The 17,690-nt window shown below is 40.4% G+C and overlaps 1 protein-coding gene across 1 annotated transcript in view; it reads left to right on the top strand.

Annotated features, from left to right (window-relative positions):
- The window catches only part of LOC117050421 (lipoxygenase homology domain-containing protein 1-like), a 168,667-nt gene that overhangs the window by 105,760 nt on the left and 45,217 nt on the right, over positions 1-17,690 (top strand). The window contains exons 36-42 of the mRNA XM_033156091.1: positions 1,751-1,905; positions 3,689-3,767; positions 5,143-5,274; positions 5,823-6,004; positions 8,233-8,319; positions 11,536-11,668; positions 16,032-16,183. Of these exons, the coding sequence (XP_033011982.1) occupies positions 1,751-1,905; positions 3,689-3,767; positions 5,143-5,274; positions 5,823-6,004; positions 8,233-8,319; positions 11,536-11,668; positions 16,032-16,183 (920 nt within the window). The remainder of the gene's footprint in view (positions 1-1,750; positions 1,906-3,688; positions 3,768-5,142; positions 5,275-5,822; positions 6,005-8,232; positions 8,320-11,535; positions 11,669-16,031; positions 16,184-17,690) is intronic.

Below are 17,690 nucleotides of genomic sequence, written 5' to 3' on the forward strand. Positions count from 1 at the left end.
ATTTCATAATAAAGAAGTAAATGGGGGGTAGAGTAGGTGAGGGTGGAATCTACACACATATAAGAAACGCTATGAACACGCTTTAAAAAAATGTTTTGAAAAATAAATTGAATTTGCTATAACTCCCTGTTGCCACCTAGTGTCACATTTGTATATTGTGCTTTACAACACACTTATTTGCAGCTGTATAGCTGTCTGAGGTGTCATTAGGCATGGGCATAGCCAGGATTTTTTTTTTTGGGGGGGGGAAGTAGGCATTTCGTCATGGGGGGAGAACATCAGTTTGCTATGTATTTTTTATTGATGTGGGGGGACAGCTGCCCCTCCCTGCCCTGGCTCCGCCCATGTCCTAAGGGCTTGGTAACTTGGGATGCTCGACTGTAACAGCAGCCCCAGAGGTCTTGGGAGGGTCTGACTCCTTTTCCTCAGAGCCAGTCAACTGATTCAATCCTTAATGTTTCCCTGCTGATTTGGAAAGAACAATTAGAAGCAATGCCACAGAAGCTCTGCAGGAATGGTTCCAGGATCTGTGAGCAGTTTACACTGCAGCTCAGATCAGCTTGATCACGTTTGTTCAAGTTTTTTTTTTGTGAAGAATCTCTGAAAACAGACAGAGGGTGAGTGGGCAGTACCCATATATTTCGGGAGGACAGAGTAAGGGCGGAACTTACTACTTCCCTAGCAACTATCTCCTTTCGTTAGAACAGGTTGTTCTTGGTTTCGGAGATGCTTCATACAAGCAAGTTAATCATATATTTTATGCAAATTTAATTAGGTTATTTTCCCCCCAGAGCAGCTAATTAGCAAACTCACTTTAGGGTACCAAAGCATCAGTGCGTAGATATGTCAGTGATGTTTTATAAAGAGAAGAAAACTGTTTAGGGAAGAATGCAGAGCATGAGGACTCTTCAAGTCAGACAAGCACACGACACATGAATATTGTTGCATGCACCCCAATCTCCAAGTGGTGAGGGACACCAGAGATGCTTTCCCAGGGTTTGGTTTCTGTGGAATGAAGCTAAATGGAGACTGTGGTGTCTTTAGGATATATGGTTTTATTTGCACATATTTGCAACCTGAGCATAGGAAGGAGGGGCTTACAGCATTAACACCCCACATATCTTGTCTCCCCTGCTAGGATCCTAGGGAGATCCCCAAGCCATAGATTTGGTGCAGCTAAGAAGGTCTGGATCTGGTCAGTGTCTAGATGTGAAACTCTCTAGGAATTTCATATATGCAGCTTTGAATTCCATGGTGGTAGAAAGTGTTGGGATATAAAAGAAATAAACACATGTTGGTCCCTGTGACCAATTACATTTATGAGCAGATCCCTCTCAGAGTAAGTTTCATGAATTTACATTGACATGCATCTCTAATCTTGCAAAATGCAGTTGAATGAGGCTCCCATATGTGTAATGGGGTGCATAACATTTCCCCTATTACTTTCTCTGCATGGTCTGCTATATGTTGGAAGGTTTAGGACTGACACAGCTTTTTTATTCTAGCATTTGATTTTGTGGTAACCAGAATGAATGGGCTCTGATTCTATAAACTGGGTACTGATTAGAAAAAAACAGCAATACAGTCAATGAAATAATGGCGACAAAATAGGTTTTTCATCCAGATATTGGAACAACTGCATATTTACAGTATAAGAGAGCAAATCTTAACAGTTTCAAAGATTTCTTTCATTAGAGTGAGATATTTATTTATTTATTTATTTATTTATTTATTTATTTATTTATTTCAGTTGTGGAATATTCCATCCATGTACACACCGGAGACAAAAAGAAAGCTGATGCCACTGGAGAGGCTTATATTTGTATTCAAGGAGGCAGGGGAGACTCTGGGAAACGATGGCTTAATCCTTCAAAAAGTGGTCCAGTCACTTTCAGCAGAGGAGAGGTAAAATTAATTCATAGCAAATGTGCACACATAAACATCTCTCACATTGTACACAGAGTATTTTCCCTCAAAAAAATCTGAATATTCATATGGAAACCCACTATTGTAAATGAACATTATTATACAGCCAAAGTTAAGTGGTTAAGTGGTTATAGGTCCCACTGATTTTAGTGGAAGAGAGCTAAATTATTTGTTTGATAATTCTCCCATCAAAATCAATGGGACTTTAAAAACTTGAATTGTACCCATTGTGATTTCTGCTCTTCAGTGAGTTGGTAGGTAAACATTTAAAAATACATGTTTTATGCATAAACAGCTCACTGAGTGGGGCAGAGACTCTATGCTACCTTCCCAAAAGGTGGTTTGCTATTGCTTATGGGGAGGGGCAAAATGGCAGGGAGGTTGGCATGGAGCAAACACACCTGTAGGAACACTTGATTGGCTCTGCCAGTGTGTTTGTGCTGCACCAACATCTCCAATCTCCCTCTCCCTCCTGGTAAACAATAGCAACTCTGCTCCACTTAGCAAGCTGCTTCTGGTCTCAGAAGCTTCTTGAACCAATCCTGTGCTGGATCAGTAACATGTGCAAGTAAATCCCATATTTTGTCTATAGTTCATGTTGCTTAATCCCAGATTGAGATCATGTGTATTTTGTAAATCACAATGCATATCTATTAGCTTGCAGTCCTTATTTATTACATTTCTATCCCACCTTTTCTCCAAGGAGCTCAAGGTGGTATACATTGCCCCCCCCCCCATGCTTTCAACACAACAATCCTGTGAGGTAGGTTGGGCTGAGGGTGAATGACTGGTCTGAGGTCACCCAGTGAGTTTCATAGTTGAGTGGGGATTTGAACTCCACTCTGGGAGTAAGACTCATTGAACTTAATAGGGCTTATTTCCAAGTAGATATTCATACAATGTGCCGTTAGTCATTCTAGCTCTTTCGGTCAAATATGTTCCAACATGTAGTCATCATTTCAACATGTGCTTGCTGCATGCCTGGAGAATAAATCAAGGAGAAAACTGGTCAGAAGCAACTGAATGCATAGGTCTAATTTAAAATGTCAGGATTCATAGACAGAAGATATTTCTAATATAAGAAGGTTGTATGAGATGGAAGATGTACTGAGGGGAGGGGGACTAATTCTGGAATAAATAAATGCCAAGGAAATAATATTAGTATTCATGGGGGGAAATGAGCAATATAGAATGTTTAACTACTGCTACCAAGAAACATCTTATTTAATAGATGTATTTTCATGTATTATAATATGGAGAGGATTTGTCTGTAGAAAATAGAGAAATATGACTGATATATTTGCTAGCCTAGGTTAGGCCAATCTAGCCTAGTACCCAAGCTCTATCTGAAGCTAATTTGAGACACTTCAGAAGAAAGGCAAGGTCACTTTGGGCAATAACTATAATTCATCTGATTTTATTTGTTTCATTCTAGAAGCTCTGTTACAAATGAGCAGTTTACTGGAACTTTAAACCACTCCAGGAAATACTGCACTTTTTAATAATGTGATACACTAATATTTCCAATAAAGTCTTACCAGTTACTGACACTTACAACATCACTCGCATTAATGATCTTTTTTACGACGAACTTACAGAAAATGTTATTTCTTTTCTTAAACTGAAATGTTTGTCTATGTAGTGAAAAAATCCAAAGAAAGAATTTTGCAGTGCTTAAATTTTAGTTACAGTTCTTGTATGTTAATAGCAGTTGCATCTCGCTTCATCTAAACCAATACTATTAACTCACCTCAAATTACAGGTGGATGTTTTCACAATCAAAGCAGTGCACCTTGGGAAGCTGAGCCATGTCCTTGTAGGCTTTAAAAGTTTCAACAAAGGTACAAAATGAAAACACGTATATATGTTGAGTATACTGTATCAAATACCAGAAAGGTGACTATACTAGTCTGTTGTAGCTGCAAAAAAGACAAAGATCCAAGCATATTTTCATGTTTTTCCAGCAGCACCAGATACACTCACTCACTGAGACTGCAGTGCTATACATACCTGGCTTAGAGTAAACTTCATTGCACTCAATAGGACTTACTTTTGAGTATACATTTATAGGGTTGAATCATCACTTACTTTTAGAACAGAAGACTGGCTATCTCACCAGTTTGACCTGCCAGTATGCGAGTCAACTTTTTGATACTGCATGTAATGAGTGTGGATAACTACAGACAAAACCCTTTGCTGAATTAAGCAATGTCTGTACAACAAATTATATATGAAGGTCTTCTCATCCCTCTTCTGCATCTAGCAATCAAGGCTTTTTATGTGAATTCTTTCCAGTAGCACCTTAGAGACCAACTAAGTTTGTTCTTGGTATGAGCTTTCGTGTGCATGAAGAGGTGTGAAGAAGTGTGCATGCACACGAAAGCTCATACCAAGAACAAACTTAGTTGGTCTTTAAGGTGCTACTGGAAAGAATTTTTATTTTTTATTTTGTTTTGACTATGTGAATTCTGTTGCTAGCATGTGTGTGTGTGTGAGAGAGAGAGAGTATATATGGATGTACCAGTATATATGTACACATACACACACACAGTACATATGCATCCGGCACTCCAACATAATCAATGAGCTTGATACTCACCCCAGAAACTGATAGGACCCTTCAAGCATTCCTGTGGCAGAGGAAGCCTCTCCGCTGCCCGGCGTCACACCACACGTCGGCTGCACTACGCATGCCCGGAATTTCCGGGCATGCGTAGTGCATCCGGGCCGGTGCTGCTGCTCCCGTGGCGAGCCAGCAAGCGAGTGGCAGGTTGTGGGGCTGCCCCAGCAGTGCTGCTTTAGGGACGGGGCAGCCCCATGACCCGCCGCTCACTCGCCACGAATTTCTGGGCATGCGTAGTGGCGGCTCGTGGGGCTGCCCCATCCGTCCCTAAAGAAACATGGACGGGGTGCTGGGCAGCAGGGGAGTGGTGGGAGGGTCCGGGGAGTGTCACTCCCCTCCCCTGGAACCTGGGGCAACCCGCCCTTCCTACGCCCCACCCTTCCTATGCCACTACTGTTGAATACTTGAATTCCCCAAGGCTGTTTTTTTAAAGCATTCAATGGAAATGCATATAATCATCCTCATTATTAACTAATTCCTTTCTGTAGAGTTTTGCATGTGCAAGCGTTTTACAATTCTTAATCATTTAGACCACGCACAAAAAATGTCACTGGACAAAAATGGAAACAAATTTATTTCACTTTTTTCCCTAGATGATTGGTTCCTAGAGAAGATTGTAATAAAAGAAGGAAACTACCCTTTTACCACATACACCTTTGTTCACAATAACTGGATCAGTAAACATTCAAAAAAAGATTTTACGGAGCTTTCAATTCCACTGCAAGGTAACTTACCTTTTTTGTTTTATGGCAAAGCCCATGCTGAAGAACCAGCACCCAAATCCTAACACAAGTTTCTTCATAAGGAAGTCCCACAGAAATTCCCAAGTATGACTACAAAGAACTGAAGCCTTAGCTGCTCAAGAATCACTTGAATAACAGCCTTTAAGGCATTCCCAAGATAGGTTTCCCAACTCGAACTCAGATTTATTGGAAGTTAATGCAGTTTAAGCTCCCCCAATTTCCTACATTCAGAATAATCTATAGGCTTCATTTTCAAAGCACATAAGATATGGCACAGATGGTACCCTTGCACAAGATCAAGATCCAACCCCAATATTGCAATCCTAGGGACCAATTCAGACCACAAATCATGTGTTCTCCTGTGATGTTATTCCAGTATTGCCTGCTACATGGCAGCCCAAGAGATTAAGATGAGGCTGAAAATACGAAATACTGAATATAGCTGAGTACTGTAATACATCTTGGAACTGACATTAATATTTAACTCAAATAGGCATCATGCTGTTTGTCTTGGTATTTTTTCCATTCAGAAATGACTGTATCATCTGGCCCAGTGAAAATGTTTGATGTTAGAAGTCAAGGACAATGGAAGATGTGGATGGATTGTTCCCATGTTCCAGAAACGATTCCTGTTGTAAAAGTGCTTGTGTATGGAACCAAAGGGGTATCTCTTCCACAGAATGTCCAGAGTATGAAAAATGATCCATTTCTGGTGGGTTTCTAATCTCTTTTTGTAGCATAAACTGTATGTTCTACTGTACAATTCTACTGCATTGATGCCACAGGCACATGATGTCCAGTGCAGGGAGGTCTGAAAGAATGGACACAGGAGACTGGTATTGGATTCAATTAGATCACAACTTTATTTATTACAGGAAATAGTAGTTACAGGTAGGTAGCTGTGTTGGTCTATCGTAGTTTATTTTGTTTAGGAAATAGTAGGTTTGGCTAAGGCATTGGGCATGTATCCAGCATCTGGCAGCCCACCTGCTACCTGATAGATATCCAGTGGGATTGACTTTGTGCTGGGGAGTCACCCCTAACAGAGGTTGGGTGCCACGGCCCTGCACAGATCACCATTGGGAGAGGTGTATTGGGTAGGTGGAAAAATCCCACAATGATCAGCCAAGAGGGCAGCCTGCACCTGGCCACCCCCTTAAATAGAGGCATGTTTTAAATTGACTATTTCAAACGGCCACCAAACAGCACCCATGCAATGAATGCAATCCTTATCAGCTCCTTATAAAATTTAACTTCTTTTAACTGATACAAATATGCCTCCACCTAAGAAATGTAGATTTCAGTTCTGTGGTTATATATGGATGAATGCCGGCATTGAAATGTAGAATTTTGTTTTTGTTTGTTACCATGTTCTGTATTTTGGTGTTTTTATATTGTAAACCATCATGCGATCTTTGAATGAAAGGCGGTATAGAAATTAAATAAAGAAAGAATAATACTGTATTTACTCACGTCTAATGCGCCATCGAATCTGAATCGATTTTCAGAACCTTGAAACCAAAAATAGTATTTGCTGGCACATGTAAATGTGCCATCGAATGTAATGCACACCTTAATTTTTGCAACATAATTTGGCCAAAAAAGGTGAGCATTAGATTCGGGTAAATACGGCAAATAATAATAATAATAATAATAAAGTATCCATTCCCAAAGTTCATACATTTGCAGTCTTGTAACTGCCTCCCGCAGTTTGGCCAAACAGTTTGGCCACTGGTCCCATCACCACCTGGCAAATAGAAGTGGAAGAAATGGAGGCAGTGAGAGATTTTACTTTCTTGGGTTCCATGATCACTGCAGATGGTGACAGCAGTCACGAAATTAAAAGACACCTGCTTCTTGGGAGGAAAGCAATGACAAACCTAGACAGCATCTTAAAAAGCAGAGACATCACGTTGCCGACAAAGGTCCATATAGTTAAAGCTATGGTTTTGCCAGTAGTAATGTATGGAAGTGAGAACTGGGCCATAAAGAAGACTGATCACCAAAGAATTGATGCTTTTGAATTATGGTGCTGGAGGAGACTCTTGAGAGTCCCATGGACTGCAAAAAGATCAAACTTATCCACCCTTAAAGAAATCAGCCCTGAGTGCTCACTGGAAGGGCAGATCCTGAAGTTGAGGCTCCAGTACTTTGGCAAATTCATGAGAAGACTCCCTGGAAAAGACCCTGATGTTGGGAAATATAGAGGGCACAAGGAGAAGGGGACGACAGAGGATGAGATGGTTGGACAGTATTCTCGAAGCTACTAACATGAGTTTGGCCAAACTGCGGGAGGCAGTGAAGGATAGGCGTGCCTGGCGTGCTCTGGTCCATGGGGTCACGAAGAGTCGGACACGACTGAACGACTGAACAACAACAACAACAACTTTTGATGCTAATTTATGAAAGAAACCCATTAAAAACTCATATTTATTTATTTAACTTAACATATGGAAACCACAATTGTGGTGGTGGTTGTTTTGCTAGCATTTAAGGATAAAGTGAACAGAATTTAAGGAAAAAGTGTGAGACTGTTAAAAACTGAGGTTGATAGAAGAAATGCACATTTGACAAATGGAATTTTACCAAGATTTTGCGTGTTGTGTGTTCAGTATTCTCCTCAACCTTTGCTTTTAACAGTTTGAATTAACTGGGTTTTATTGTTCTAACAATAATATTCATATAAAATATATGCAGTGGCTTAACACCTTAAAATCTAATTTTAGCAACTTCATTTACAATGCAGTCCTATGAATCTTACACAGAAGTACAGGTAAGTATCACTAAATTCAATGGGACTTATTGCCAGTAGGTGTGTATAGTATTGCACCACCAAGATTCAAACTGAGCTAAGGTGAAAGAGAAAATAATAAAAATAAAAATCATCAGAATGAATGTGTGACATGTATAGTTCAGCCAACATTTTGTTTTCTTGAACAGTTAAGCGTTGGTGATGTAGGCAGCATAACAAAGATATCCTTTGTGTTATCCAATACCAGTTTGAGCAGAGGAGTTAAACTTCTCAAGGTATGTTACAATTGCCTGACATGACCTTATGTTACTCTCTGTACTATAGCACAATACTTGGTACTTCAGTGGTATTGTATTTTAAAATACAAGTTTTCTATTTATGTAATAATGTAGGAGTTTGAAAACTGACTTGTGGGTTCTTGTTGTTGTTTTATTTAGACTTATATAACTTGCTTATCCCCAGAGGCTAAGGCCAGGTAACAAACTTGCTTAAAAACAGTTTGACATACACTGCTCAAATCATTTTTACGTACAAGCTCTTACAAAAATTTCTAGAAAGCTATAAGAAGACATTGCAGATGCTGGGAAACTAATGTATTTTTTAGCAGCTCATTCTCATCAGAATGACCCTATAAAGATCTGTTTGTGGAACTGAATCCTAAGGTTACCAAGGTGTGATTCACAGTTACAAAGGCATGACTGATCTGAATATGAAAGAAAAAAGCATGGTTTAGATGGAGTTGCTAAAAAAGCACTCCTGTGTGTACCACTAGATCATGTGCATTAAAGTTGCAGCAGTGGATCCAAAACCCACACCAAGGTTATAAGCCTGAATGATTAGGGAATCCCTGTGCTGCCACCCTCTCTCCCATTATGCAACCTGTCAGCCATCCTTGTTTCAGTCTTCCCTGGATCCAGCTTCACTTGACTGGCTTGTATCCAATTGCGTCTGTGGCTCGGCACAACGTTAAGTTTCAACTCTGCAAATTCTAGATAGGATGAAAGGAGAGAGATAACTAAAAGTATAACATGGGAACTGAGCCAACCTCCCTTTCTCATTATGATCATATTCAGTAGCCTAATATACATGGAATGGGAGAGGGTACAAGACAGAGTCCTGGGTCACTTCCAGGCAAACAGCCTGATTTGTTCACAGGAAGACTGGATAAAACTGTCCATCCTGATTTGTTTGTAGGGATATTAGACAACTTTTTGTCAAGCATTAACTCCCACTTTCCAGTGCATTTTTGTGTCATTGCAAGAAGAAGAAGAAGATGAAGATGAAGAAGAAGAAGAAGAAGAAGAAGAAGAAGAAGAAGAAGAAGAAGAAGAAGAAAATTTGGGGGAAGTGGGGTTGTTTTGCCAGAGCTCCAAATCAGCTTTAATTGCACAGCCTGATTTTTCTGGAGTGCTATTGAATCCCACCCCAAAGTAGTGAGAGTATGATAGCACCCCTGGAGCAACCCCCCCCCCCCCCCGAGGATGTGGTCTGTGGGTGCTGATAACTAATCAGCCATTACTACCCTTTGAATTTCTCTGCTAATCATGAATTGGATAACTCATGGACTGCAGCACCTCATGGGCTGTGGCACAGAGAAAGGAGGCAAAGGAAACAACTAAGTCAGCACAAAAGAATGATAGAAAGGCACATAAAATGTAGTGTGTGTGAGAGGAACCATAGTAAAAGAAGTTTTTGAACATCAGTTCAAGTACAGTAGTTTGTCAGCCAGGTAAATTAAAAGCACAAACAAGGCCACACATCTTAGTGGTCTCAGTGCAAAGACATTTCATCCCCTAAATATTGTCTTTTATCACACTTAGGAAGGGAAGGAATAGCGTGGAGATCCATCTCTGTTGCTATTACATCTGCTGTTTTTGTGTTCAGGAGCTGCATTTTTTTCAAAAACAAAATCATTCTTCAGGGAAGTAATTAATTGTTTTATCAAAAGTCAATCTGATAATTTCAGTTTACAACAAATGCAAGGAAACATGTACATTTGAGCTCATTTGGTGAAAAGGCAGAATAAATGCTATAAATAAACAATGTGTAGCTTGGCTCTTGATACAGAATCACAATTTAAATGACAGTAAGGAATCCCTCTTCCTAGCTAACCCTCTGGGAGACTGAGGCACTATTTCATTATGATCAATCAATCAATCAATCAATCAAATGTTTATTACGGTTGATCAACCATTAAGCAAAGTACAAAATAGAAAGAAGCACAAAACCACAGCCTCAGTGCAACCAATGCTGAATTATTAAAAGTGACAAGCTAGGACAGACACCCCCAAACTCGGCCCTCCAGATGTTTTGGGACTACAACTCCCATCATCCCTAGCTAACAGGACCAGTGGTCAGGGGTGATGGGAACTGCAATCCCAAAACATCTGGAGGGCCGAATTTGGAGATGCCTGAGCTAGGATCTAACAATAATAGCAAATTAAGAGATACCACAGCTTTAAGATATAGATATACGTTAGTAAATTTATTACACTCCTCAAGAAAGATACTCAAAAGAGTCTAGAAGTATCAGCCAGAAAACTGCATCATAAGGGAATTGTTGTTGGCATCTGCCTGTCTTGAGAGACAATGGTGTGCACCTCCAGGGGTGAAGTCAAACTGCAAACCTGGAAAATGTGTATGGAGGTCCTGGGCTGCCCCGATGACAAGACCCCCTCTTGGCCTTGCTGATGTGGTCCAAAGTAAAGCATAGTAATATGTTTGGCACCAGCTTGGCTGCAGGAGTTGCCAGGAGGAGGCATACAAGGATCAAAGTTTTCCTTCTCCTAGATGGACTACCTTCCCAGGTTGATGAGCCCCATCTGCCCCTCACTTCCTTCTACAGCACATGCAGACCATTCGACCCACTGCTGGATTGCATATATCTGTTAGAAGCAGACCAAGTCAGGCACAGTGACCTGGTGGTATAAATGGCCCATTAGTGATGCATGTGACTCCTGCATATCCATATATTTTATTGTATAACCACAGATACCAGTAGGTCCAAAGATAGCAGATAAAAAAGAGAGCAACAACATAACCCCACCCCTCATTGATTCATTTTTTCCCATGTAGACACAAAAGAATCTAGCAACATCTGCTGCAACAGAGACATTGGCAAAGCAATGGAGCCAACATTGAATAGAGAGCATCCATGACAATCTACTTAATGAGACAAGTCCAATTTTCAAGTTCATGACAGTACTAGCAACACAGTACTAGCTGTAATAACTACAGCTCTAAGGAAGAAGGAATGAATTCCTTCTAAGGAAAATCTAAGCCCAGGAAATGAGATTGAGGCTCCATACTAAATCTGGTTCTCAGCTTTTGCAATGAAAGCCTGTGGAGCTGCTGTAACAAATTTGCCTCCTTTTGTGAATTAAAATCAAAATTGTGTTCTTACTGTATAGGAGTCATGAAACTACATCCTGAGGCATTTGTAGGAATTGGCTTGTTCTAATCTGTGGTCCTCCATGTCCTCTTGGCTGCAGCTCCGGATGAAAGACTTGGACACTAAAGAAGAACTGGGCTTTCACCCTTTAAACCAATGGCTTTTTGAAGAAGATGGGTCTGAGACTGTGACAGAGCTAGCAGCAGTCAGACCAGATAAAGCACCACTTAAGGGTATGTTTCCCAACCACAGAACAAGCCAAACTAAATACTCTCTTCCAGAAATTACCTCTGTGAGAAACATGGTAGGAAGGGCTATACATTATTCTACAGCAGGTGAACAACTTTCCTGCCCCTAAGGGCCTCATGTGCTGGGTGGACATTGGCTGTGTGCCAGAAGGGATGGCCAGTCATGGGCAGTGCCATTAAAACACTTGTTCAACACACACATACACATTCAACTCTTTGTCTGTCTCCTTCCTTCCTTCCTTCCTTCCTTCCTTCCTTCCTTCCTTTTTACATCTTCAAGTTTGCAGGGACTCTCTCTCTCTCTCTCTCTCTCTCTCTCTCTCTCTCTCTCACACACACACACACACACACCCCTTTCCCATTTGATTTCCCAGCACTCCAGTTCAGCAGTTCAAAGCTGCAGTTAGTGTGCTAATATGCAACTATCTTGTCTGTGTTGGGAGTGCGAGAGGGGGTGGGGGGGCGGGTTTGATTAAAACCTCCACCAGCACTCCCAATGCAGGTAATGTTCTGCCTGCACTGCTAAGAACTGAATAAGGACTTGGAATGTATGGAGAATACCATGTTGGCTTCTCTCAGTTGAGGATCTGGTTGTGAACCACCCTGAGATCTATGGATAAAGGGCAGTACAAAAAATTAATAAAATATTTAAGTCCAGGCAATCTGGTTTAATTGGGTTTAAAAACTTGGAGAAAGGCATGTTTAAGTTACATTAAATTAAGTAGGACTTATTTTTAAGTAGGGACGTGGGTGGCACTGTGGGTTAAACCACTGAGCCTAGGGCTTGCTGATCAGAAGGTTCGTGGTTCGAATCCCTGCGACAGGGTGAGCTCTTGTTGCTCAGTCCCTGCTCCTGCCCACCTAGCAGTTGGAAAGCACATCAGAGTGCAAGTAGATAAATAGGTACCACTCCGGCAGGAAGGTAAACGTGTTTCCGTGTGCTGCTCTGGTTTACCAGAAGTGGCTTAGTCATGCTGGCCACATGACCCAGAAGCTGTACACCGGCTCCCTTGGCCAATAAAGCGAGCTGAGCGCCACAACCCCAGAGTCGTCTGCAACTGGACCTTTATATTTAAGTAATTGGGTTCCGTTCATCTCACTTTAAGCACCTCTAACTCTTGCAGGATTGCATCTGAAATGAAGGGTTCTGTTGGGTCACACTAAAAGTGATTTCCTTCATATCCGAATTCAAACTCTGATAAATTAGCAAATTTAGTTGCACAGTGCTATGCAGAGTTCATACAGCTACTGCTCTAAAAATTGTTCTTTCATGCTGCCTAAGACGTATGCATTACTATGCAGATGTATACAGAACTATGTGTTGTCATCCAGGCATCATACTAGATGATGATTTCTGTCTGTAGTGAAAATATTAATGCAGATCGATGTGAAGAGTTGAGCTACTTCCTCATAGCACTTTAATTGGTAGTGGCAGCAATTATCTAACTGGCAGGCTCAAAGGGAAAGCAGCTGATCTGGAACAAACAGCAGGGCTTTAGCCCTGTTAACTTTACTTTTTTTTTCCTACAGAAAAATCAGCAGCAATGAATAGATGCTAACTGGAGTTAAGTCCTGCAATTAATATGAAAAGGGGGATTTGTTTCTCTTGGCTTCTGCAAGAAATGAATCAAGCTTCATTTAATTGCACTTTTCAGTCATTTTGACATAGTTTGGTGACAAAAGTTCTAGTCAGGAATGACAGTATAGATCTGATGTTGTTCATATTTGAATAATAAGCAGAATGCTATAAACTTGGAACACTGGGCTAAAAAGTGGAACTACTTTTTAGTTGTCATGTACTATAGGTTTTGGAAGTATGCACATGTGTGGTGTATTGCAAGAAATTATACTGAGAGCAGGGATGTTATTGGGGAGATACAGTAAATCAGGAATTAAGGAAGATAAGCACCAAGTTGAAATAGAGGCAAATGCCATAAATACTCTTTTGTACACCTGTTTGCTTTCATAGATAGATAGATAATACTTTAGTCGGCTATAAGCCCACAAGGTAAAACAAATCAATAAATAAAACAGCATTTTACATTCTAAAATATCAACTAAAATATTTCAACGCATAATCTCCTTCGCATTACTTACAATCTCTAGATGTACCATATTATGGCCTTGAAGATAAAGATGGTGCATAGAGTTTACTAGATTTTTAATAGTCATGCAGCATTCCATGAAGTCTTTTATATGAAAGAACTGAAATCAGGAATCTGGCAACCTGTAATGTTCTATAAGAGTCTATGTACTGGAGTAGATAAGCTAGATGCAATTCAGGTGGTTTAGCAACAATTTCCAGAATGATTGAACTCAGAATCCTTGATCGGGGAACAATGTATAATGGGCAATTAAACAAGATATGGTAAAGGGATTCTATTGATTTGTTATCACATGCGCATAAAACAGAGGTTTTACCGTTAGAAAATCTATTGCTCAGAACATTTGAGGGGAACACATTAAATCTGGCTCTAACAAATGCGAATCTGTCCGACGCAACCGATGTTTGCTTTCATAAAAAATGCACTTCCATACAAATTTACTTGAGGGTAAGTCCCATGGAGCTTAGTGGGACTTACTTCTGAGTCAACCTGTAGAGGGGTGCCCTAAAGCATAGTTGCTTATCTACTTAAAAATAGATGAAGTAGCCAATTGTAAGGTCGGTGGTTGGAATCTGCATGATGGGGTGAGCTCCCGTTGCTGTGTCTCAGCTCCTGCCAACCTAGCAGTTTGAAAGCATACCAGTGTGAGTTGATAAATAGGTACCGCTGCAGCTGGAAGGTAAATGGTGTTTCTGTGCACTCTGGTTTCCGTCATGGTGTTTTGTTGTGCCAGAAGCAGTTTAGTCATGCTGGCCACATAACCTGGAAAGCTGTCTGCAGACAAACACCAGCTCCCTCGGCCTGAAAGCGGAGAGGAGTGCCACACCCCATAGTCAAATTTGACTGGACTTAACTGTCCACGGGTCCTTTAGCTTTTTATCTTTTTTTATTCAAACTTGCAGAGTTGAATTAGGTTAGAAATTTCATACCAAGTTCAAGTCAATCTTGTTCTGCAGCAAAGAGAACCAGTCTTGTGGCACCTTAAAGGAACATTTATTTAAATTTCTTAAGTAGGTTCCTCATCATCCTGCAGGTGTTATCCCAGATTCACATTTTTCTTGCAAATACATGTGATGGAAAGTTCATGAAAGATTGTGCCATAATAAATTTGCTAGTCTTGTAAGATGGAACAATACACTCTGTCATTTCAAAAACCATGTTTCAGTGTGACATCTCATGGGAGATTTTATACCAAAATTTGTAGTAGAAGATAAGATATCACACACACACACAAATTTGGTCAGAGACCTAAATTTCCATCCATCCATATGAATCAGCACATGCAAATTTGTGTCATAGTCCCACACCCCTGCTGATATCTCAGTCTTTGAGGTAGATACTGCTTTACAGTATATTTTGCATTTCCCCCTACCCTCCATTTAAATGAAAATGGGTATGAGAGTTGCACTTCATTTGAGCTGTAGAATTGTGTCCTGAACATTCACGTCAACTTTATTCTGGTATCTTAATAGTCAAGAGTTACAAGTGAAGAAACATTAAATGCCAAACAATATTGTTAAGCCGAAGGCTCTCTTCATTTCTCTCTTTAAAGATATGTCTAGCACTCCTGTTTTTAGCTGACTATGGGCAAAACAACACCTTACACTTCTACCATATTAACCCTTGCCCAAAACATCTTTGGAAGAAGACTCTTTGCCCATCAGCCAGTTCCCCCTTGATGCTTTCTCTGAGAGTATCACTTCTCTAAGAAAGCATTTTTCAATGGACAAGTGACTGTCAGGCTAAAATTGCACATCACTGCATTTACTGTAGCACATGCAGGTCCTGCTTACTGAACACAGTAGTGTTCCCTGGAAATTATTTGTTAGGCAAGCATTCTCATAACAAGCTGGTGATTTCCACTGATTCCTATGGGGAAATTTGTGTTCCTGACCATGGAAGTTTGACCCCCAAAATCCACTCTCCTGAAAACCCAGAAAAAAATGCTCTCTGGTTTGTCTGATTGCTCCCCTTTACTCCTTCCCTCCATTTCTCAGCCAACCAAAGCAAACAATGAAGTAAGATATAATTTGGTGGTGTGCATAGCAAGGTTTGGGTACTAATTTATTGTGTTTGGATAAGTGACTTTTCTCATAGCTTAAGTTCATAAAGCAGGTCCTGTGTGCTTTGTTTATGAAGGAGGAAGGATATAGGACTATGGTTTTATTTCTTACACACATATTAATTTTATGCTTCTCATAGGTTTCTTTGTCACATTTTCTATCATTGATCTTTCCCCACAGTGGTTACTTACGCAATCAGTGTCCACACAGGAACGTTACCTGCATCAGAAACAGAAGCAGATGTCTTCATTACAATATTTGGGGAGAACGGGGATTCTTACAAAAGAAGACTTCGGTGTTCAAAGTCATGTGCACACTTTGCAAAGGGTCAGGTAGGCTTAGAATTTGTCTAGCTGTTTTTCTGAGGGGCTTTGTAAACTTCAATCAGAGTGTTCACAACACAGCTACCTCAAGCTCTCCTTTCACTGGCATTGCTATGTGAAATCATGAAAAATGCAGAAAATACACTTAAAATGTGTTCCCTCTCTATATTGCTTGCGGAAGTCGAAGGAAAAGGAGCTGCCACATCTAAAGCACACATGCAAAACAACTCTTAAATGCTGGCAGAAATAGCCACCTTCTATCATTCAATAACCAAAGGGCTGGAATCCAAATACACACACACACACACACACACACACACACACACACAAATATATGGATAAAGTTGTTCTGGGAATGTTTGTACAAGTTTATGGGATTTTGGAGGAGTCATGAAGTTGCAAACCTGAGGGGACTGGGTCCAGACTTAGACATGGCTAGATGGAGCCATTGGGGCTCTTTCAGTGAGTCTGTTCTAAACATGACCAAATCCAGATCCAGACCCGAGTTATTTCCCCATTCAGATCTGCATCTCCTTTGCTTTCCATGAAGGCGGATCTGGCTGCTTCAGCTGCAATTCCACAGGGTAGCTGCATGCCAACTGGAAAATCTCTTGCAACTCCAAGAATTCCCATAAGATAGCTCCCAAGGAATCTGAGGTTATTAAGATGACCTTATATATTTAAAGGATTCTAAATACAATTTGCAGAATACTGTGTTGTGCATCAATACCCTGCTGAAACAACTGTGTTTAATGACAGAGAAAGGAGAGCCTCTCAAGCTTTTCAGCTGCAGCCTTAAGGGAATATTCCTGGAACTATAAGCACAGGATGCCATAATTCTAATTTCTATTGACTCTTTCCTATACAAATCACTTCTCTTAAGGAATGTGTATAGAAATAAATACCATGCATATAAAATGTAAACTGGCACTGCTGTAGTTCAACCTCCATTCATTTAATGGGGTTTGTCTGGGAGCTTAATGCAAGACTTGCTGAAATAAATTGAGCTTGAACAGCAGCAGTACTTGGTGAATCGTGCCCATGATATTAGATATTTGCATATAATTCTGAACAGAAATCCAGGGTCCAAATCCAATGCAGATATCACACTGCTGCTTTTAACAGAAATGTGAAGAGATGGAATATCTGATCACAGATCAGCAACACCTTGGCTAGTTTGGCCCTTTGTAACCACTAAAACAGCTGAGCAATTGAACAACTTGCACAGGAAAATTGTAGAATTTCCCTTCCTAGAGATTTAGAAGAAGAGAGTTGATAAGTATCTGTCAGTGTAGTGAATCCTGCTGCTGCAGGGGTTGAGCTACATGACTCACGAGATCCCTTCCAAAAACTGGGAATCTGATTCAGCCGCATTAATAAGCCTAAATTGAATTTACTGCTTGTAGCTGTCACAACTGTATGATAGAAGAAGATGAAGCAATTCAATTAAATCACAGTGAATGAAGCTGGTTTATATTGCTGAAGTAATTATCTTTCTAGTTAAATGCTCTCATTG

This window comes from Lacerta agilis, chromosome 7 (assembly GCF_009819535.1).
Source record: "Lacerta agilis isolate rLacAgi1 chromosome 7, rLacAgi1.pri, whole genome shotgun sequence".
Classification (NCBI taxonomy): Eukaryota; Metazoa; Chordata; class Lepidosauria; order Squamata; family Lacertidae; genus Lacerta; species Lacerta agilis.